The sequence below is a fragment of the Rhipicephalus sanguineus genome, chromosome 1, assembly GCF_013339695.2.
Source record: "Rhipicephalus sanguineus isolate Rsan-2018 chromosome 1, BIME_Rsan_1.4, whole genome shotgun sequence".
In the NCBI taxonomy this organism is placed as follows: Eukaryota; Metazoa; Arthropoda; class Arachnida; order Ixodida; family Ixodidae; genus Rhipicephalus; species Rhipicephalus sanguineus.
In genome coordinates this window covers 139,645,274-139,667,787 of record NC_051176.1, presented here as the reverse complement: position 1 = coordinate 139,667,787, position 22,514 = coordinate 139,645,274, and the positions used below count along the sequence as shown (strand labels likewise).

Below are 22,514 nucleotides of genomic sequence, written 5' to 3'. Positions count from 1 at the left end.
CTAGACAACTTTGCTCATGTGGCCAGACAAAGCACTGGACGCGCGGGGCAAAACTGGATTTCCGGGAGATTTTCTTATGATCCGTACAACCGGGAGAAACATTCAAAATCCGGGAGTCTCCCGGGTAATCCGGGAGACTTGGCAGGTATGCTTAAGGCTTGTGGGCTTGGGAAACTCGGTGACGGCGCGAAGCTTGGCTGGGTCAGGAAGCACACCATCCTTCGATACAACGTGTCCCAATATGGTTAGCTTGCGGGCGGCGAAACGGCACTTTTTGATGTTGAGCTGGAGGCCGGCAGTGGTGAGGCAGGTCAGTATCTCACGCAAGCGAACAAGGTGCATCGGAAAATCTGATGAAAACACGACGATGTCGTCAAGATAGCACAGACACGTTTTCCACTTGTAGTTACGAAGGATGGTGTCCATCATGCGCTCGAAAGTAGCGGGCGCATTGCAGAGCCCAAAAGGCATTACGGTAAATTCATATAAGCCATTGGGCGTCACAAAAGCCGTCTTCTCGCAGTCACCTTCAGCCTTCGGCACTTGCCAATAGCCAGAGCGAAGATCTAAAGAAGAGTAGTACTCCGCTCCTTGCAAGCAGTTGAGTGCGCCATCTATGCGAGGCAGCGGGTAGACGTCTTTACGAGTGATCTTATTTAGCCGACGGTAATCCACACAGAAGCGTATTGACCCGTCCTTCTTGCGAACCAGCACCACGGGTGACGCCCAAGGACTGTGGGAAGGCCGAATGACGCCACGCTGCAGCATTTCATCGACTTGCTCGTTAATCACCTTACGCTCGGCAGCCGACACACGGTATGGTCGCTGTCGTAATGGAGGATGAGTACCTGTGTGGACGCTGTGACTGACGTTCGCCGTACGGCCCAAGCGCGGTTGATCGCAATCAAACGATGCGCAAAAATTCTGCAGAAGCGCGAGGACTTGCATGCGGTACGGAGGTGGCAGGTCGGCATCCAAGACAGAATCAAAGATGTCTGATGAAGGAGAAGTTGATGATGATGCAGAAGACGTGCGCTGAACTGGAGAAGTAAGGGCGTCGAGCTCATAACAAGGCGTGTCATCCAAAGTCTCGATGATGTGAAACGGATCGATAGGATGAACACGACCAAGAGATTCTCCTCGAAGCAAGGTGACGGGGTGATGAAACGGATTGCACACAAGCATAGCCGATAATCCAGATGCAGTAGTGAGGATGGCAAACGGGAGAGGGAGAGCCCTGCGATGCAGAAAAATAGGCGATGGCATAAAAAGGACGGTAGCATCCGGCGCGGTGGAGCAAGAGACGGGCACAAGCACTGACACTGCGGGTGGTATGTCCGTGTCGGACACAACAGTGAGCTTTTGGGCTCTACTTTTAGAAAGGTCAGGCAATGCGGCATCAGAGAACGGGAAGAGCGCCACCTCGACCCGGGCACAGTCGATGATGGCGCGATGCTGAGACAAGAAGTCCCAGCCGAGGATGATGTCGTGTGAGCATGAAGAGAGCACAAGGCATTCGACGATATAGAGCGTGCCGTTAATAACCACCCTCACGGTACATGCAGCAACCGGTGCTACGGGCTGCGTACTTGCGGTGCGCAGTAGCATGCCGGAGAACGGCGTTGTGACCTTGCGTAGTTTTCGAATAAAGTTCTCGTCTATGACTGAAATCGCAGCCCCAGTGTCAATAAGCGCAGTTGCGGCAGTTCCTTCTACTATGACGTCGAGTAAATTGCGTGGTGACTGTGCAGGCCTTGTAGAAGTCGCGAAGCTGGCAGTTCGTGCCTGCGGAACTGCAGCAACTAGTTTCCCTCGCTAAGGGACTGCCGACTACGTAAGGGTGAAGGCGAGCGACGATGGGGTGACGGGGAGCGATGGTTGCTGAAAGGTTGTCGTGGAGGCGGCGAAAAGTCGGAGCTGAGACGCGTGCCATGGTCGCCAGTAGCGTGTGGGTAGCCGTATCCGGGCGTTGCAGCAGCTTGATGAACAGGTGACATGCGACGGTTGCAGAAGCGCGCCACATGGCCGGCGAAACCGCAAGCGAAGCATATGGGCCGGTTGTCGCTTGTGCGCCAGGGGTTCTGAGCATATTGACTTCGAGTTGGCATTGGAGGAGGCACAGGAGGCTGGGCTGTTCGCAGGTGCATTGCTTCAGTGTAGGCGAATGTCGGCGGCGGAGGTCGCGCGGCGGCCGCGGCATAGGTCAGAGGTGCAGCAACAGGCAAACATGGCTGGGTCAAAGGTACCGATTTGGCAAGTTGCTCGCGGATAGCCCTCCTGATAGGAGTAGCCAACGATGCGTCAGGTTGTAGGGATCGATCGCTCAGAGGCAGCATAGAGAGCTGGCGCGCCACCTCCTCCCGAATAAAGACTGATTTGGCTAGAGAGCGATGCAGCAGGCGACGGGTGGGAGGCTAGCGTGAGGCTCGAGAGTGGTTCAGCAGCTGCGACAGCGCTGTGTGCAAGGGCCCTTTGTCGACGCAGCTCATCGAAACTCTGGCAAAGAGTTACGACGTCCGCGACAGAAGCAGGGTTCCATGCAAGAAGCATCTGAAATGCCTCGTCCTCGATGCCTTTGAGGATATGCTTCACTTTCTCCTCTTCGCTCATGGAGGCATTGACGCGGGAGCAAATGTTTACGACATCCTCGATGTTGCTTGTATACGTCTCATCGGGCTGTTGAGCACGCTGGCGTAGACGTTGTTCAGCGCGCAGCTTTCGTAAAGTCGGGCGGCCGAAGACTTCTGCAATCGCTGTCTTGAAATCAGACCAGGTATGTAACTCACGCTCGTGGTTGTGAAACCAGAGGTTGGCGACGTCAGAAATATAGAAGATGACGACACGGAGTTTGGCCGGGTCATCCCAGTTGTTGGTCTCACTGACGTGCTCATAGGTGGAAAGCCAATCTTCCACGTCAGCCTCACCGGTTCCGCTAAAGATAGGAGGGTCACGGTACCGCTGAATGGCGCCGCTGGAGCTGGAAGCCGCGGCGGTGTCGGGCTGACTGGTGGCAATGTTGGTCATCGCAGCGGTTGAAGCAGCGGGCAATGTTCAGTTGTGAAGTTCCAGGTTGAGGTCAGGGATTGCAGCAACCTCCACCAGATGTCGTATGACGGTTTATTAACAAAGTACTGACGACTTGTGCAGTCGAAGTAGCGCCAGTCCAACAGGAACGCAGATCACGCGCACAGCAACAGAAGATCGAGCGTGGCTTCTTCCTCCTCTTCACTACACACTACACTATATGGTAGATTATCGCTTTGTGCTATATGCACAAGTGCAGTACCTATAGCACAAAGTTTGATACATATGTGTACAACAAGGCTGAAACGCAAGTACGATCTTGTGCACTCCAGTCTTGCTAACATACACGAGTACATTGTGCAGACAGGCTTTGTGCTGCACCAGCTTGACTGACAGACAGTAGCCAAATCCAGATTGTGAATCATGAAGTGCCACTAATTAGCTCCACACAAAGCAACGTCTAGCTTGCGAGGAACGACCGATGCAAGGCATGTAGAAGAGAGCTAGCACACACGGGCAGGAATGCATGTGGTCTAGAAGGCAACAGTATGCATAGGTAAGTACTACACCTAGTACATATGCATAGCGACTCAAGCATGCAGTGTAGTACACCCATGTAATACACTGGACAAAGCCTCACATGATTGTAGGAGAAAATGAAACATTGAGCAGATTACTGCTGACTGAGACTGGAACAGCAAAGCTGAGATGAAACACTTGTTTTTGAGATTGCAGACACACTTTCATTTAGCTAAAAGTAAGCAATAATAGTATCACTGAAAATATTCTTGCAATCACAAAATCTGCCAATACCAGTTGCTGGTGCTTACTCCTACTAGTTGCATAGCGAAGGAGAAAATTTTGAAGGAGAGAAGAAGCAATTTTTGGATGTTTTGGACACGAAATTGTGAGTTTCCTACTACATGCAGTGTAATAATATTTGGCTCACATGTTCACAGTAGCCATGACCACAAGTTGGCAAGATTTTCTGACCACGCTCAAAAAGTGTTGCAGTCTTCACGAAAACTTAGAGGGGCCCTTACAGGGAATTTATAATTGCATGCCAAAAACATGAAAATCGCTGGCTCCCTTGTTTGCAATGCTGTCGCCAACTATGCAGCAAGTAGTTTTACGTAGCAAACGGGCCTGTTAGGTAGTGGATAATTTCTTGATCATGAAAGCATTCTCAGTAACAGCGTTATTGCAAATATTTAGTTAAGGAAATGATAAGTATACATATCTGCGTTATCACAAAGAATTAAAAAAAATTTACATTTGCTCTTCTGGGCTTTATAAAGATGGTCGCCTGCTTAATGTTCCATTTCCTCTTATATTCATGAGAGGGGGCACTCTGCGTACCACATGCCTACTTTTTTAAAAACTACGTGCCTGCATCAGTCACTGGTCTCATAGTGAGCCTGCAATGACAGTGCTGACCAATCCATATCGTAATTTCCAAAACCACTGGTACGTATGCCAGAGCACACTAGTTTTCTTCTATGCACCTGCTGAGCTGGATGCCTTGGTAGACATTGCTTCACAATTGGCTAATTGAAGGCACTTCAAATTGTGCAGTGTCACAAAGTCGAGGTCACATGTACAATAGGTATCTTCACATTAGGCACGATGAGTGAACACCTCACAAAAGATTAACACAAACTGTACCAGCAGTCATCAAATTTCCAGCAGATATTGTTTTAGTGAAGCATAACACTGACAGAGAGTCTGTAAATAAATTTTGCACTATGCTGGCATAATAAAGATCAACAAAGTTGAGTTTACCAGTGAAATTCATTGTTTCAGACTGCCAAATTATTCAGACATTTTGTGGGCCTGTTCACGTCCAAAAATTCATCTGGTGAGTATAAGTCTAGGCCGCCACCTAAGGTCCTCTGATACTCACAAACGCTTGTAAATGATTTCACCTTTTACTCTGATCAGAATAGGCTGCTGCAGTCAGCAGTTGAGTTCAAGCCCTTGTAATGATTAACAGCAGGATGTTGTAGCCACTGAATCAATGCAGCTCATCATATTGAATAAAATGAAGTCACAGGTACACATACTTACTCATTCTGATATGCTTGGCACCCTCGTAAATTATCCATTCGTAAACCTCATCCATGACACAGATCACATTGTGCTTCTTGCAAAGCTCTGCAATCATTTCCAATTCCTCCCTAGAAAAAACCTGCCCAATCAATATTATCAGATATTGCGTCTGTTCTGATAAGATGACTTGACAAAAAAAGATGTCTTGAGAAAGAGGTATAACAGATAAGTTTGGTGTCATGCTCACTGATTTCATGCCTAGGACTTGAGCAGTGTGGGTTACAGAACCGTAAACTAGCACAACACTGAAATTGATTTGTGATAAGGCAATAACAAAGCTGTACAATAAACATTTGCCCTCACTCACCATTCATAAAGCCAGAAAAACACGATAATTTCATTTCTGTCTAATAGAAACCTCACAATGCAAGAATACACCAGCTGAAGGTGACAACTTCCAATATGTAACTAGTACTTCGAAATTCTAGTCTCAAAGAAGTAACCATGAGCCTTATGAGGCAGCTAAATGATGTGGCATTGTACACTTTCTGGGATGAAGAACTTGGGTAAGATCCCATTTCCATCATCAGCAAGCAAGGTGCTCCCAGACAAACTTGTATTTCATACGGGTGACACTTTCTTTTCTTCCCTACAAGCCCAAGACAAACCTAGCTGCTCTGTTTTGCAATCTTTTTTAAATGACTAATACAAAAGCCCTCCAAATGAATCTCATAATAGAACACTGAACACCAATCGCTGCATAAGATGTATTATGTTATGAGGTATACAGAAAGTGGCTGACCTTCCCAATTGGGTTGTGAGGCGTGTTGACAATAATCATCTTCGTCTTGGAGGTAAACTTCGAAGCCAACTCCTTTGGATCTAGCACCCAGTCAGCACTAGAAATTTGCCCTTGCTTTCTCTGAAAGCACAAGGAAATAGGCAATTACACAGCAGAGGTTGCTTTCCCAAACATCCCCCCCCCCAATAAAAAAAAACTGCAATAAAGAAAGCAATGTTTTTCCTTCAAAATAAAAACATCCGCCATTAACAGACCAAAAAGTGCCAAGCAAAAGGTAAGCAAATAGTGGTTTAAATGGAAGGACAAAGTTCTCAGGTGCATTAGTGTACAAGTGTACCAAGTGGTTTTTGTTCCATCTTGTTATTTGGGAGTGAAGAGACACTACCCCAGAAGACCTTGTCTTCCTTCAATGTCAACCACTGCTGAGTTGCCTGCTTTAGCACTACCTTACTCTTAGATAGAGCCGTTTATTTTATCCTAGACTACACACCCTTCGGGATGAGCCCATATTCTTAGCTGAGTATAAAGCCATGCTTGCGGTCCCGGTTCTTGTTCCAGCTCTAGACGTGCACAGCTTAGATTTCGGCCCTATTGTGTCAAGTACGTATTCCACTGTTTTGTATATAGCCCTATGTTAACGTTAACTTGGTCATCCTTTTTGTTCCAAGATTCATTTTGATGCCTTTTTTGTTGTCCTACATGCACTCTAAGGTCTCAAATCAGAAAGTCGAAATCAGATACTTAGATATCACAAACCACACATCTATATGAAGTCGCCAAAGACACTGCCTTTAAAAAGACAGAACCAAGCAAAACTTCCCAACTCCATATTAGAAAAGAACAAATCGCATGAGAAGTTCACTAGGCCGGTATATTGTAGCAATGCATTATGCTCAATTCTGTGCTAGTCTTTCATTCACAGCTCATAACCGGCTGATTCAATTGACTACACGGGCGGACTGCCGCTCTGACTGCTGGCCAAGGTAAAATAAACACGAAAGGGCATAAGCATTGGAAAAGGCATTGCTGCAAAATACCAGCCCTAACAAGGACTGAAACCACTATATAAGCAACTGGCATCCTATTTAGTAAAGAACAAAAAAGTCAAAGTAAAATTTTGGTGGAATTGTTTTGGTGTAACATGACAGAAACTCGGCATCCCAAGCACACTTGTACGTAAGAAATTACATGTAATAATGGTATTAGCGTGTTCAGTTTGGCTAGTTGGTACATCACTCAACTTGAAGAAAGAACAACGCTAGGAACGAGATGAAGACAAGAGGCCTGGTCTTGTTCCTAGTACTTTTTCTTTTCTTTAGCTCAGATATGTAATAATTATTTATAATCAATTATGATTTTTAGTATTTTGTGATTTAACAATTACTTTTTAAGATTGGAAACAATCATTGCCCCCTGTGTAGCTTCCAGCGCACTTATGGCGATGAAAGGAGCAAGTTCTTAGCTCATTCTATAAGTCCACATCTACTTGACAGATTCGAAAAACTTTCGCACCACGAGATTTGTGATGCAATAGAACTCAATATAAAGGTGATTACAGTCGATCCTGGATATATCGAACTCGGATATATCGAATTATTGGCTATATCGAACAGTTGAGAAATCCCCTTGAATTTCCCATGCAAAAGTATGGGGCTGGTGTGCACATATATCGAACTCCCGCACAGCGAAACATCCGCTATATCGAACGCTGCCCCGCGCCGAAGCCCAGAAAGTGCATTTTTCCTAACAACTACAGATCATTTTTCGGCCGCGTTCTTATAAGTTCCAATCCCTCGTCGCGTGCAGGTGACGAAATTGCGTTGCTCTAGTTTGTTGCGCAGCGCATGTCAGTTCATCGGTATATTTGGCGCGTGGTCTGCAGGTTTTAATGCACGGGCTAGTGTTTTTCAAAGAGGCTGATTGCCGAGGGCACCAAAATGAGAATTCGAAGTGACTTGGCAGCCTTGTTGTAATGTTTGCATTCCCTTGTCTGTTCGCGCACGATGGCATGCGGGCCCGCAAAGCATGGCCTTCGAGATCCGCAATCTCGTGACGTATTTTTAGTGTTTTTCGTTTTAAGACGCAGATCTCAGAGGCTACGCTTTTTTTCGCATTTCTCGTCAAAATAACGGCTGCCTCGGCTGCCTTCTGCAAAGCCACAAGTGCCATCGGTATCGCCAACATGTCGACGGTGGAGAAATGTTTCTTCGTGCAGTGTTGTCTCTTGCGGAATGTGTACTTCGCGCTTCGTTCTTGATAAATCGTCATTCGGAATTTGAACTAAACATTGTCCCGCTCGTAGCGATAAAAATGATGACCGGTTCTTGGAACGACGTCAAGTAAAGCTCCGTCGCGCACTGTTTCCTTACAGGCCTTGGTGCCAGGTGACAACTTTGGGCGCGTCATGACCGCCCACTACGGCATATGGTGCATCAGTGAATTTTGCGACTTATTAGCGTTTCCAGGCGCCGCATCGGACGGGAGCACAGCGAGTGACTTCATCGGTGCTGATAACGACGTAGCCCTTTCTGACTGCATCGTTGCCAAGATCATAGCTGACGTTGCCGGTGCTGCAGGTGTTGCGGAAATGGACCCGTGCGGCTTGAAGATGCCAGCCACCGCTGCCACCGCTAAACCCTTTACCGAGCTACAGAGCTCGCATCAGCGTTCAGCGTCGATCACCGCTGTTGTGGCGGAAGGTGCTGAATTTACTTATTTGGAAAGCTTCAATGATATTGATGATGACTTGATGAATGCACGGCGCGCAAGAAGCAAGACAAGTTGATGGACTTTTTTCATGCGAAATAAAGTGCGCTAACTTGCAAAAGAAGTTCTCGCCTTGTTCTTTAGCATATGTGAGCGAATTGTCATGTTCGCGCTTTTTACGATTTCAGAAAACTGTGTCGAGGCCTGCAGTGCTTTAATTAAAGCCTTAAATGCGCATATTTCGTATTTCGAATTATCAATACAGTAAAACCTCGGTGATACGATCACGGCTCGTACGAATTTCGGGGCGATGCGAATTTTTCTGTGGTCCTGGTCAAGGCCCATTAGCCTGCAATGTATTGGAGCACGGTTGTTGCGAACCGATTTGCATCCCGCGACGTTTGATACGAATGTACGCTAGCGCAAAGGAACGAATAGGTGCTGCCCGCGCTGTCGCGGAAGACGCGGCAGTCACGCATGGTGCGTCGTTGCCTCAGAGATAGTGCGCGCGAACCTTTGAGGCCTTAATGCGCCTTCGCGTTTAGATTACAGATGACGTTGACCTCGCGATTTTTTCTTCGCGACGTGTTGAAGCGTGCTCCTGTGCTCGAGGCAGCAGCGTCTTTGTACTGTGTTAACACGTGCCTACCACGTCGATGCAAGCCATGTCCCCGCAATCAGACGTTCTCTGAAACAATATTGAAACTTGGGTTGCGGGTCCGTCATGAAGTCCCAAGAAAGGAGGACGAAGACCCCAAGAGACAAAGCGGACGGTCTTGGCGAAGGAGCTTGGCCTCTACCTATCGTGTGCAAAGCGCTTCTTAAGTCACATTCGCCACAGTACTCTTGTGTCATGTAGAACAGCGTAGTAAGATTAGGAAGGGGCTACTAGCGATCACGGGTCACAACACATCTGGTTACACACACGCGCATGCACCGTATATTTATGAGTACAAGTATGATCGTTGACGTCTAAAAACTACTGGCAATAATTCAGAGCTGTTCATGACGTCGCTGCGGCCCTGAGAAACACTAAATCGAAACGTATGCCAACACGCTTTTGTCGCATACTTATTTTCCATGTTTTCTGGTGATACGAATTTCGGATGATACGAATATTTTTGGTAAACCCGCGAGATTTGTATCACCGAGGTTTTACTGTATATTGAACTATTTCGCGGTCCCCTTCGAGTTCGATATATCCGGGATCGACTGTATACAATCACTTATGAAGGTGTTGCATGGTTCCTTTAAGAACTGTGTTTCTCCAGTTTCAGTCCAACTAGAGCAAAAGTCCGTTCTTATGAACTAATAAATACACTCAAACCTCGATATAACAAACACTGATATAACGAATTATCGGTTATAACGAACTAAATGAAGAATAGTCTTGTCATAGAAACAGTACTACAAATAGAAACAGTACTACAAATAAATAAATGAACGTTTATAACGAATTTCCGGATATAACGAAGTTACTTTCGTGGCAGATGTGACTTTGTTATAATGAGGTTTGAATGTACAGTGAAAGCTCGTTAATTCACACCTCATTAATTCGAAATTTTGGATAATTCGAAATGGTCGCCGCAGTCCGGTCCGCAGTGCATAGGAGACCATGTGTAAAACGATTCGTTAATTTGAACAGAAATTGCCGCCTCTACGGATAATTCGAAGCGCGCGCCGCCGAGCGTCATCATCGTCAAACACTAGTGGAAGCTTTTACGGCCGAACGATAGGTGGCACGACCGGTTTTTTCGAGCTTCAAGTGGCCTCCGAGCAAAGGACGAGCAAAGTATGGCCTCCGAAATCCAGGGAGCAATTTTTTTTTTTTTTTTTCCGTAGCCCTCCCGCTATCTCAGCGCCTGGCGCGACTTGTATACGCGGGACCCGCGGGACGCTGAGGAGTCGGCGGAGTAGTCCTAGCAGTCCTAGGCCGCACCCGGCAGCATCACTTTGTTCCTCGAGCACGTTGTTCGTTCACGCCGTCAAGCCATCTTATTCCGCATCGAAGTTGCAAGATGCCGCGGGGAAACTACTGCATGAAGCCGAGGATTTTGGCGCCAGTCGAAAAAGGCTAAGGACAGCGAAGTTCCCGGAACTGGAGTCAGCTTTGATTATCTGGGTTAAAGAAATGAGAGCCCAGAGTATCGCATTGAGCGGCCCTATCATCATGGCCAAGGCAGCCGATTTCGCCCTGCGCTTGGACATTGAAGACTTTGTCGCCTCCGAGGGATGGTTTCATCGTTTCAGGGAGCGGCACAATCTCGTATTCCGCACGTTATCCGGCGAGGCAAAGGAAGTGGACGCCGAAACATGCGCTACTTGGAGAAGCGACACCCTGCAGCAGTACTTGGAGAGCTACTCACCACAGGATGTGTTTAACGCTGACGAGACAGCGTTATTTTTCAAGTTGCAGCCAGACAAGACGATCACCTACAAGGGAGACAGCTGTGCCGGCGGCAAGCGCAGCAAAGAGCGTGTCACTGTTCTGGTCGCCGCAAATATGACCGGTTCGGAAAAGGTCCCCCTCTTTGTGATTGGCAAAGCACTCAAGCCACGGTGTTTCAAAAACATTCGGTCACTGCCGACGGAGTACGCCGCAAACAAGAAAGCCTGGATGACAGGTGACCTATTCAGGAAGTGGCTACTGAAATTCGACAGGCGAATGGAACTGGGCGGCAGACGCGTTCTTCTTGTCGTCGACAACTGTTCGGCGCACAAAGTCGACGTTGAGCTGAGAGCAACAAAGTTAGTGTTCCTTCCAGCAAATACGACTGCGGCCCTACAGCCAATGGACCAGGGTGTGATAAGGAACATCAAGTGCTTTTATAGGCGTCACATGCTGGAGAGAATGATTTTGTGCGCGGGCGACAGGAAGGACTTCGGCATTACGCTGCTCGCTGCCATGCACATGTTGGTGCGCGCATGGGAACAGGTGACCGCGACTACAGTGTACTAGAAGGGGAAGTGTGCCGTGCGCGGCGCGTTACAATGGAGGTGAGGGGGCCCTCGCAGCGATGAAGCAGCTTTGGTACAGCTTGGGGACGCTAGGGGCGCTGCGAGCCAGAGGAGCGTGTGTGTTAGCACGTGTTGCATTGCCAGTTTGTGCTGTCACGGCCGCTACATAAAAAAAAAAACAGGTGCGGCCTGCTGCGTCGCGTCGCCGTCAATGGGCAAGCGCGTCCCGGTCGAGTTCACAGTTGCGGCCGCAGTTTTTGGTGAGGACGCCACTAGCGCGGTCCGCAAAGCAGAGGCCAGTTCGTGCTACCATTATGCAGCGGCCGTGGTGCTACAATGTGGTCGACTCGGAATTTATGCGTTGTTCGTGTGCTTTTTTGTGTGATTGTGTGTGTGAGTAGCTTTCCTCATGTTTCTTGCGCCTGAGTGCGTTTATTTGGCGTGCGCGTCTGTGGCGGACGGTTTTTTCCAGCGGTGAAATGCCGCGAAGCTGTTGTGTGCCGCTGTGCAATTCAAACGCGAGAAGAGACGCTACTATGAAGTACCACGAATTCCCTAGCGATCTGCAGCGTCGCGAAGCGTGGCTGAAGAATATTTCTCGCCAAGGGCCATCAGAAAAAGCAAGTATGTGGGAGCCAAGCGACAGGTCGCTGGTATGTTCATTACATTTCACTGAGGATGACTATAAAAAGAACACGAAGATTAGGATTTTGCTTCCGACTGTAGTCCCGACTGTGTTTCCCGGTTATCCGCACTACATGCAAAAAAAAAGAACGCGCAGCCCAGAAAACGCTGGCGAATGAATGCAGCTGATGACGCAATAGTTGGGGCAGGTGATTGTGAAAGCTCAGGAGAAAGCCCTAAGATCAAAAGTTCCTCGCACCCTGTGAAAGACGAGATCGAAGCGTGCGTTCCACAGTCGGCCTCAGAACCGAGCACAGAACGTAGCTTTCCTGTAGATCAGGCCTGCCAAACCACATTAGATCTTGCGCAAGAAAAAAAAAAAAAAAAAAACGGGAGACAAAAGGAAGAAACGTACACAGAACAAGCGCTTGTCAGTTCTGTGTATCTTATTTTGCCGCCGTTTCTTTATGTGCTACTGATTTCATGTCATGCACCTTTACTAACCTGCCGCGCTTGTTATAGAGAGCCAGAGGAAAAGTCAAATTTCGGGAGAAAAGGCGGCCACCCTCCTGAGCGCCTGCATAACTCACTACTTCGTCTTGAAGAAACACGTAAATATACTCAGCATAATTCGTAATAACGAGAACTTCCTTTAATTTCAGGTGAGTAAAGCGGGCAACCTTCATGAAGAGTACTGAGGTCCACTCTACAAATATTGGTAGTCCTAGGGCAAACTGTTCACATATGTGGGGTAATCGGCATTTCTAATAACGACTTCAATAGTCAACCTGTAATGTGCAGCTATAAAACGCGTAATCTACGGCCTGATTGGAGTAAGTGTCGCGCGTACAAACGCGGCTGTCGAAGCGCTTCTCCGTGAACAGCTGGACCGGTGTGGTGGCGCCAGAGCGGGCGCAAGGAGAACTAGGCCCCGGACGCCGTTTCGGCGCCACGCAGCAGGCCGCACCTGTTTTTTTTTTTTTTTTATGTAGCGGCCGTGGTGCTGTTTACGCGGGACCAGTGCTTCGTCGCCCGTACTTCTCGCCGCATTGTGCTGTAGTTGAGTGAAGAAGTGGCGGTGGTTTCTGCGCTTGTCTACGGGAATGAAAAAAAAAATGACGGCCTACGGGTTACCATTCGCTCAACTCTGGATATTGCAGAGTACCTTAGCTCACAGTGCAGTTTCCGTTATCTTCTAACCTGTAGGCTGAGTCAGGACAAGTTGGAAAACTTGTTTGGGATTGTGCGACAATGCCCGACACCTACCCAATTTTTGGTCACTGTGAATGCACTGGCCTTTTACGGTGTAGCACAGCCACCAAAAACAGGAAACTGCAGTCCTGAAGTGATCAATTCACTAGTTGGCCACTGCAATACCAGGTCAAGCCAGGATAAGCCAAACCCCATAAATGCACTTGACTGCCTTGTTGATGATGGGAAGCTCGATGACGTTGAAGCTGTTTTGGATTTTCTTCCACCTGAAGATCATAGCAGGTGTGTCACTCACCACAGCTCAAGCCGCCTAATACATTATGTTGCAGGCTATGTTGCTAGGAAAGTTGCCAGAAAAACTGCTTGTAGTACATGTAATGGGCTCTTGACAGTGAGCAAAGAGCAGGGCCATTCAAATACCAATAATGACTTCATTACACATTGTGATTATGGCGGTCTGCTATACTCATCTTCTGGGCTTTCCGGTCTTGTGAGCTCTTTAGAAGAGTCGTTTACCGTTTTCTTCAGTTCAAAGAAAATGAACGCAGAAAGCATGCAAGACTTTGCCATGTTCCTCCAAAGTGTTGACCTGCCAAAGCCAGGGTGTGACACACATCACAAAGAGCTGACACTAAGTATAGCGAAATTTTATGTACTTCTTCGTTTTCGATTCTATGCTAAGTCATTGAACAAGGAGCGCAGCTCTAAGAGACAACAGGCGAAACACCTGAAGCTGAGGCGATGTAATTGAGCTGCTTTCTTGACAGGTGGGGTTAGTAGTAACTGATAATTTCTGGGTTTCTACGTGGGAAACCACGATATTATTCTTTCGATAAGTTTGTGTCTCGTGAAGATATTTTGGTTTAATCGAAAGGAACAGCTGGGATGAAAAAATTTTTGAATTAGAAATAAAGTTCAGAATTATGTTTGTCTGTCGGTGTCTTTCCTTGCGCGCGACCAGTCGCAAAAGTAGAAGCAACACGCAGATGCATCCGCATGAAGCTTCCCAACTGTTTAGCATGCAAAGCAATATAAAAGATATAAAACATGCATTACCGAACACAGTCATATGCATTAAATAGAGATGTTTAAGCTCTATGAGTTAATGCGTTAAAATTCATCCAATACCACTTGAAGGTATGTCACTACTTGATAGTATTCCTGAATTAAAAAAAAAAAAGACAGGCTCGACTGGCGAGAACAAATTGTAATCGGGTGCTTTTTGTACACGCTCGTTTTAGCGAGAAAACTGCTGCCGCCTGTGTGGAAGGGCTAGATTTCCTGATGAGGTGGCGTTGCAGTGGTTATTAATCGCATAAACAGCCGCACTTGCGCGGCGACAACTCTGAACGATACAAAAAACAGCCACACAAACCACTCGCAGAGGTATCACCGCGGCGAGCGTAGCGCTCCTGTGGCCAGCAGCGCCCTTTGGTGGCGCGCGGAGCGGTCATCGCAAGAAGGACCCTCTTTCCGGCGCCGCACGACACACTTCCCCTTCTAGTACACTGTACCGCGACCACAATCGCAAGCTGTTTCCGCCACAGTGGATTTGCAGCTGGAAGTGCACAGGATAGTTGTGACGTCGACGTGGACGGGGCTGAGGAGCTCATGCCAGTGGCATTGCGCGACACTCTTCGGGGCGTACGTTTTGCCGATTATGTTGAAGTTGACACCGGTGCATCGGTGTGTGGTGCCCTGACTGATGAGGACATTATCGCTCAAGTAGCTGGTGCGCAGCCTGTTGCTGCGCACCGGCTACTTGAGCCGGTGCGCAGAGAAAAGAAGCAGATGGTCATCACCGACTTTTTTGGCCAATAAATATTTTTCGTGCCCCCACCCCCGAAATCCACCCATTTTTGCTCACTTTCATTATTTCGAATTTTGTTTAATTCGAAATTGCTCAGCGTTCCCGTGGAATTCGAATTAACGAGTGCATGCAATGTTCAGTCGCACTCAATATGATCTGCATCATGGGACTGCATGGCCTCATGAGCTCCAAGATTGCCCACGGCTTTCACTAGCCCTCGTTTCCCAAACTAAACGCTGTACTCTAACTTAGGGATGATGCCAAATAAGAAAATATCATTTAGTTGTGGAAATGAGGGCAAGTCAAAGCCATGCACAATCTTCGAACTTGTGAGGCCATGCGATCCCACGTTGAGAGTCATACTGAGCATGACTACATTATGTGCATCGACTAAATGAGACATGGAACATGACCTCATGCATACAGTCTAATAACTCATGTGACTGTTTGTGACATGGAAGGCACATGTATAGGTACACAGTTCACCACCCATAATTGCTGTCTAATAGGTACTACAAGAGTCATTCAATGCTTGTTATGGTCACGAAACTGCCGCGTCAGTTTCATATGGAGCCAGCGGCCGCCGCCAGAGGCGCAGCTGTGCTTGAGAGGCGATGCAAACACTGCTATCGCTGGGGTTGTGTGTGGGACAGCCTTGGTGTTTTAGCTTTCTAAACTTCGACAACGGTCGCTTTGCTTTCACACTTTTACTTTTAGCACTCAGCATGCATAGCTACATTCCTGAATGCGTTTGCTGTTTTAAAATGAGCACCCGGGAGGAAAAAACCACCTCAAAACATGCAGCTCGTGGTGGTATCAGCCGAAAAAATACAAAAATTTCGAGATTAACGAAAGAATACCAAGATATAATTACGAACGCCGTAGCGAAGGACTTCTGAATGGTTTTTGCCACCTAGGGTCCTTTTACATGTACCTAATTCTCAGCACACTGGTGTTGTTGCATTTCGCCCCCATCGAAATGCAACCGCCACGGCCTCGCAAGCTCCTTTCGCCTCAACACTACGACACTACGATAAGTACAGCGTTTTAACATTTCCATCAAGTTAAATACCGTGCATTCGCAGCAAAGTGCCAGTGGTGCCAGTTGTAAACATAGGCGAAAATACGAGCTGTTACATGCCCAAGTTAAATACCGTGCATTCGCAGCAAAGTGCCAGTGGTGCCAGTTGTAAACATAGGCGAAAATACGAGCTGTTACATGCCCATTCGTGTGGTTATGGTGCAGTCAAAACAGGGTGTTGGCGATGCTCGGAGCTCTTCACACGACGACTCACGTGGTCGTTTGCATGGTGGTCACATTGTCGATGAGCGAGATCAAGGTTTGCACTTCGTGAGATACAAAGGAACGGCGTCAGCCTTCAGCGTTGGTTTGTCATGCTTCAGGGACACGGAGTCGCCACTGATGTTAAAGTCATACACAGGGACAATGTCCGAGGCGTCAAAATGGTTCGCACACACACATGTATACTTTGATTCAAAGTTAAAATTGCCACTTTCCTGCCGCGGTATGGGCCGCTTCCATTTCTTGCACTGCTGCTTGTCTAATGGTAAAGAAAATAACTACACCGTTTTGGTTCCCTTGTAGCCGGAACGGCACCGCGGCACGCCACATCTGTTAGACATTCTAGTACTGAGACAACGTTTCTGCTAACTTAAACATATCATATCCAGCAGCTTGTCTCGCACTGCGTGAGTCTTTCAATACGTGGACGGCACAGACGATCGCCTCTGTGGCGCAGCGGCGGCTCGTTGCGGCATTTTCGAACAGCGTATGAAGCTCGCCCATAGCGTGACGGTGCAGTTTCGTGACCATAAAGAGAATTGAATGACTCTGGTACTACACATAACACCACTGCTAACTTATATAGCGTTTAGCACATTATGACAGACATCAGCGCTGACACTGCGCAAATCCAAGAAAGTCAAAAGCCTATGAGAGTTATTGCTAAAGGATAGTTCCGAGATAAATGCCTCACAGGGCGAAGAGGTATGAAGACAGGAACTCCTCCGGCCATCAGGGTCATGGGCTCGTAGCAGTCGAAGAAGGGCTCAATGATGATCACCTGCATGGCAAACAATGGAAGGTCAGCTTTAGATGCTTAGCTTCACAAACACTTAATGGTATTACAAGAGACAGCTTAGATACTGTATACTCCTACAGCCTATCTCCCACCTCTGCCTTTTCTTTAAGAACCATTCAAAACACGTTAAAGGGACCTAAAGCAACTATGATGATGGACACCACAGCTTGCTATTTCACTCGTTGCCACAGAGGAAGTGCTGGTTTTCAGCATGAGAGTTTTCATCACGTAATATGCAGAATAAAGCACTAATGCCTATTAATGTAAAGACTGCAATATTAAGTGCTAATTATGGTGGCACTAAGTAAAAGCCAACTAGGTAAAGTATTTTGAATGCCTGCGTCATACAGTACCAAGGCTTTTTGCATGATGGCACAACATAGTGGTATTTTTCTGTGATATGTGGCAACTTAAAATTAGTTTCTACTTACCCTAACTCAGGAAAAGCATTAATGATTATATTACAATTCATATTCTTTCCAGTTACGCCAATATCAGATGACATGTTCTGGGTGGGTGCAAGTCCCTTCAACCTCTATCGGTGATATCAGCTTTGCAACATTAGGTAATTAGTTTTATTTATTTATTTGTTTATATGACCGTTACAAGTAATGCGGCACATATGCAATGCTTTGAAGGTGAAAAAATAAACGTATTCTCTTAAAAGGAATTTATTAGTTGAATTGGGTTCAAACTCAAATTGTACCAAGCCCACCTTTACTAATTGACTTTGCACAATATTTTTCGCCCACGAACATGGATGGCTCCAGTGGAGCAGCCCCTGTTATATATGCAGCAGTAGAAGCTAACATCGTTATAGCCAACATTTATTGCAATTTATAAGCACACAGTGGCAACAGCTCAAAGTTGTTAGCTTGAGCACTACTTATTTACATTAAATAATTTGTTATATCAGTGCTCATTATGTACATGGCAAATTTCTATAACACAACCAAAGAGTAGTGTCTTGAATCTTTTTTTAAGTCTGCCTTAGTGTTATCCAGTTTAGACATCAAAATTTCAGTGGACATTCTTCTTGCAGCTCTGCCCCACAGAAATGAGATTCATGCAGTCACAACGCTTAGAAGAGAAAGGCTATTTAGGCAACACATAACTTACCTCCTCTCCAGGGTTGACAAGACCCAATATGGTGGTGTAGAGCGCCTCATAAGCACCCACAGTAACCAGCACCTCCTTCTGAGGGTCAATTTGGCGACCTGTCAGCCGGGAGTACATCTTGGCCAATGCATTGACCAGCCGCAGATGACCCTGCACGAAAAGGAATGCTGAATGTTAAGATCTATGTGTCTCAGTGGACTATCTATCCTCGCTACAACTTTTATTGGCCAGCTGTCTTTCCTCGAGATAGCACACCATGTCACACCTACACATAATGGATGTTCCACAACTGCCACGATGACTGGCAGAGCTTTAATATCATCAAGGAGCCAGCTGGTGCCCCTCCCCTCCTCTTTCTAAATGTGGATTGTGTTGGCTCATTCAACTCAACAAGTAGCCCTGACTTAGTGCATCACACAACTGTGCTAGGGGGACAAAAGCGCCCAGGATACCAGGTTTATGGAAAAGCATAATTCGCACTTAGGCCAAGGCTCTCGAGTTAAAAATATCAATGTGTAGTGGCTTTTGCGACTCAACACAGATACATATATAATCATTCAAAAAGGTCATGCATTAACAGAGCAGAAATTTGTATTTGCCATGGAGGGCACATTCTGGAGACTTTAGGTGCAGGCATTTATTTTGTTGTGAAATATTTCTATTCATGACACATGGGCTACAGATATTTATCGTTGTGTTTCTTTCGTTGGTGTAGTTTTTTACTGAGAAGTTTTTCGCTCCTGATCCTAGAAATGTCACACCAACTCACTATAGCCGTTTAAAATTGCACGTCCATATGAATAAAAAATCATTAAAGAGAGAATTCTGCTGGAGCCAACATTTCAACAAAATGACTTGCCTTAGTCAGGGCAGCAAACTGCTGCCTTGACAAAGACAAATCCACTTGTTGAAACATTGGCTCCAGTGACGTTCACATGTTGAACGATTTTTATCACTTCAAGCCTCCGTCTTCCCCAGAACTTCCGTCTTGTTTCAACATTCACATGATGAAACTTTTGAAGCTCTATGCTGCAGAAGCGGATGCTCCCAGATGTGATCGAGCTTTGCCATTATTCCACCACTAGTGGAAGATGATAATGGTATATCCTCGTGCCAAAGAGGTAATGAGCATTCAAAACAATGCTTGGAAATAAAGCAGTCCTACCTTACTCTTTTTACATCACTGCATATCAGCTGACATACATCAAAGATAAGACAAAAAATGTATGAGCTATCCACTTATGCCACGCAACCTCCTATTTGAGTATGAATTCTTTTAAGCTAGCAAAGTCAAATCCGCCAACAAGTGCACTCGTTAGAAACAGTAATAATTTGCCGATCAAGGCTGATGCATGGTATCAGTCCAGTTCCGGGTATCAGGAAAAGATGTACCAAGTTTGGAGGAATATGTTATACCACTAATTTAGGGGTTGAACACTAGTATACTAACTGACCACATTTCAGAATGCAATGATAACAATATGACCATGTAAAGTATGAAAAAAAAATATATAATAGAGGCTGCCGTAGCATTGACTACTCACATATCCTCGTGTGTACTGGTGAAGCAAGTTGCCTGATGCGGCTTCCTGGAGGGCTTTAACCACAAAGTCTGGTGGAGGGAAGTCCGGGAACCCTTGACCCAGATTAATGGGCTTTGTTTCCAGAGCAAGCTGAATGAACTCCACCCTGGCATATGGAAAAAGTAAGGAATACCATAGAATGATGGGTGTCAGATGACCTTCAACATGCATGGCATGTAATCAAAAATATAAGCCAATATTTTATGTCAAATGAATGTACAGGCACATGGGTGCAGACTAACAAGTGAATTTATTGAAAACATCAAAGTTCCACTTCTGACAACACAGATGCGCACAAGCACTCGCGACAGTATCACACACTATATTCAAGGCCATTCGCCTACCCTAAAAATTCAAGCTCTCTTTTGTGTAGATAAACAGAGGGTTCACTCACGCACTTATCTGGACGAAGCCTCAAGATCACAGACGCTTCCAATATTCCACGTGCCCTTTTTTCTCTGGCACGCCCCAACACTTTTGTTTCCTCAAAGAGTGGCTTGCAATTAGCACACGACCTACAATACACCGCCAAGTGTTGTCCACTACCTGAACTTGCAGCATATGAATGCAAGTTCAGGTAGTGGACAACTCGTCGCTGATCATCTGCAAGCCAGCCCCACTGCAAGGACATTATCCCGACAAGTCAAGACAGTTTCCCCGAGTTTGCGAGTTCTGCGTCCTGCATGCAGACTATAGATAAATCATAGAAATCACTGTCGGGGACACTGGACGACAATTCACTCATCGTTGTTTATGTGCAACACGAGCAGATGGCGGATTTACCGCTAGTACGTTGCGAATTTCTGTATCCCTGTGACCATAGAGTTTCCTAAAATTAACTAGAGGGGACTCTGGCGCTGCGATCGTTCAGCTACCATGGGAATGATGGGTAGTACACAAATTTGCCTAGTCTTCATGCTTGCGGCTTCAAACGTACTTGTGGCTTTGTTTATTGCTGTGTTTTGGTTTTCTTTCGGTTAAAGAATGGATCGTTGTGAACTTCGTGACCAGATTTGAGTCGTTTAGCCTAAAGAAGTTAAAGTGGCGAAGTGAAACTGCTGACTTTTGCTGAACTTTGTTTTGCAACAAAGCGGACGCAGCCGACGCGGAGCCAAACGGAGCCGAAAGTACGAAGTTTAGACAAATTTGTGTACTACCCATCATTCCCATGCTGGCTGAAACGTCATGCGTTGCAGCTCCCATAGACACTAGCGCCAGAGTTCCCTCTAGTAAGTATTGTAGGAAACTCTATGCCTGTGACGTCACACGGCTATGAAAAGTCACTGAGAAGCCACCCCCTCGATATCGAAACCGAAAGTGTCTTTTTAAGGTGGCGCTAATTAAAATATATACGATGCATTCCCAGGCACCACAATAGTTGTTTTAGGTTTCTCGACACCAGTATTTTTATTTAGAGCAACAATCCTAAATTTTCTTAAATTCGTGTCAGTACTCCTTTAAGCTTCTTGTGCTTCGAAAGGTAGTCTCCACAATACACTCATTCAGAGCTATACTTTCTTGCCATGAGACGCACAGGAGGAGTAGAGCAAGAGCTAAGCACAAGAACTATCCACGCCGAATGAAGTGTGAACCGAACGCGCGGCCAGTTCAGGCCGTCTGCTGCCGACATCTAAGATAGGCAAGCGTGTCTGGTTACCGATAGTTTTGCTTTTCTTTCCTTTGACATTCCATATTTTGCTTTGCCACTGGAGCGCCACGTTCATGCTTTCCACTGATCGCAACTGGCGCAGCGCAGTTTCTTTGGCAGCAGCGTGCGTGAAGCGAGTGCTCATAGTTCCCTTATAGTTTTCATCTTGCTTCCATCTCTGCCGTGTTATCAGCGCCTAGCTGTGATGTGAACAGAGGGCGGAGAGAATAGCGAAGCCCCAGTGCACGTGCATTCAAGTCACCCGAGAGGTGTTGCTGTTTTGAACTCAATAGGTCTGAGGACGTGAAAACGAGCTCTCACTGTGCCGTCTCTTACAACGAGCATCTCGGGTGCGCGCGCGCCTGCTCGGTAGCCCCGCGCTTGTGGCCGCTGCAGTGACCAAATAATTTCAAAATTAACGTCTTCAGTGCCGGCGACACCTTTTTCGGTACTTGCTGGCCTTTTAATAAAAAAAAAGTTCAATCCTGCCTGCATTTTATACACTTGCTGGGCAAGAAGTCGGAATTGCCAATCCTTGCCTAAGGGTCTTATTGGAGGGGCCGTAACTATTAGTGGAACGACATTATGCAACATGTTTTTAATGATTGTGAAAGCTGATGTGGAGGAGAATAAGTGGACAAAGTTTAAGAAATGTAAAAAATGGGGTTCTTTTTTAACTGTTGTCAGAAGTTTCCATTGTTCGGTGTTTTCTTGAACTTAGCCCTATCATATCTCTTTACTGAAACGTTATATAAGATTCGGCAGTTTGGTAGATAAGCATGCGAAGAACGTAATGCGGAATTTTTGTTGCTTTACTACAAGGCTTTTTTTAGATAAAGACCTTCAAAGTAAAGAAAATAACGTTTCCTGGGCCAAT

General features: G+C 46.4%; 1 protein-coding gene across 2 annotated transcripts in view; it reads right to left on the bottom strand.

Moving 5' to 3' along the window:
- The window catches only part of LOC119399068 (kynurenine aminotransferase), a 67,637-nt gene that overhangs the window by 33,296 nt on the left and 11,827 nt on the right, over nt 1-22,514 (bottom strand). For both annotated transcript variants that reach the window (XM_037665886.2, XM_037665892.2), the window contains 5 exons: nt 19,951-20,095; nt 18,407-18,556; nt 17,183-17,269; nt 5,876-5,995; nt 5,092-5,212 (listed from right to left, as the gene is read on the bottom strand). In XM_037665886.2, the coding sequence (XP_037521814.1) occupies nt 5,092-5,212; nt 5,876-5,995; nt 17,183-17,269; nt 18,407-18,556; nt 19,951-20,095 (623 nt within the window). The remainder of the gene's footprint in view (nt 1-5,091; nt 5,213-5,875; nt 5,996-17,182; nt 17,270-18,406; nt 18,557-19,950; nt 20,096-22,514) is intronic.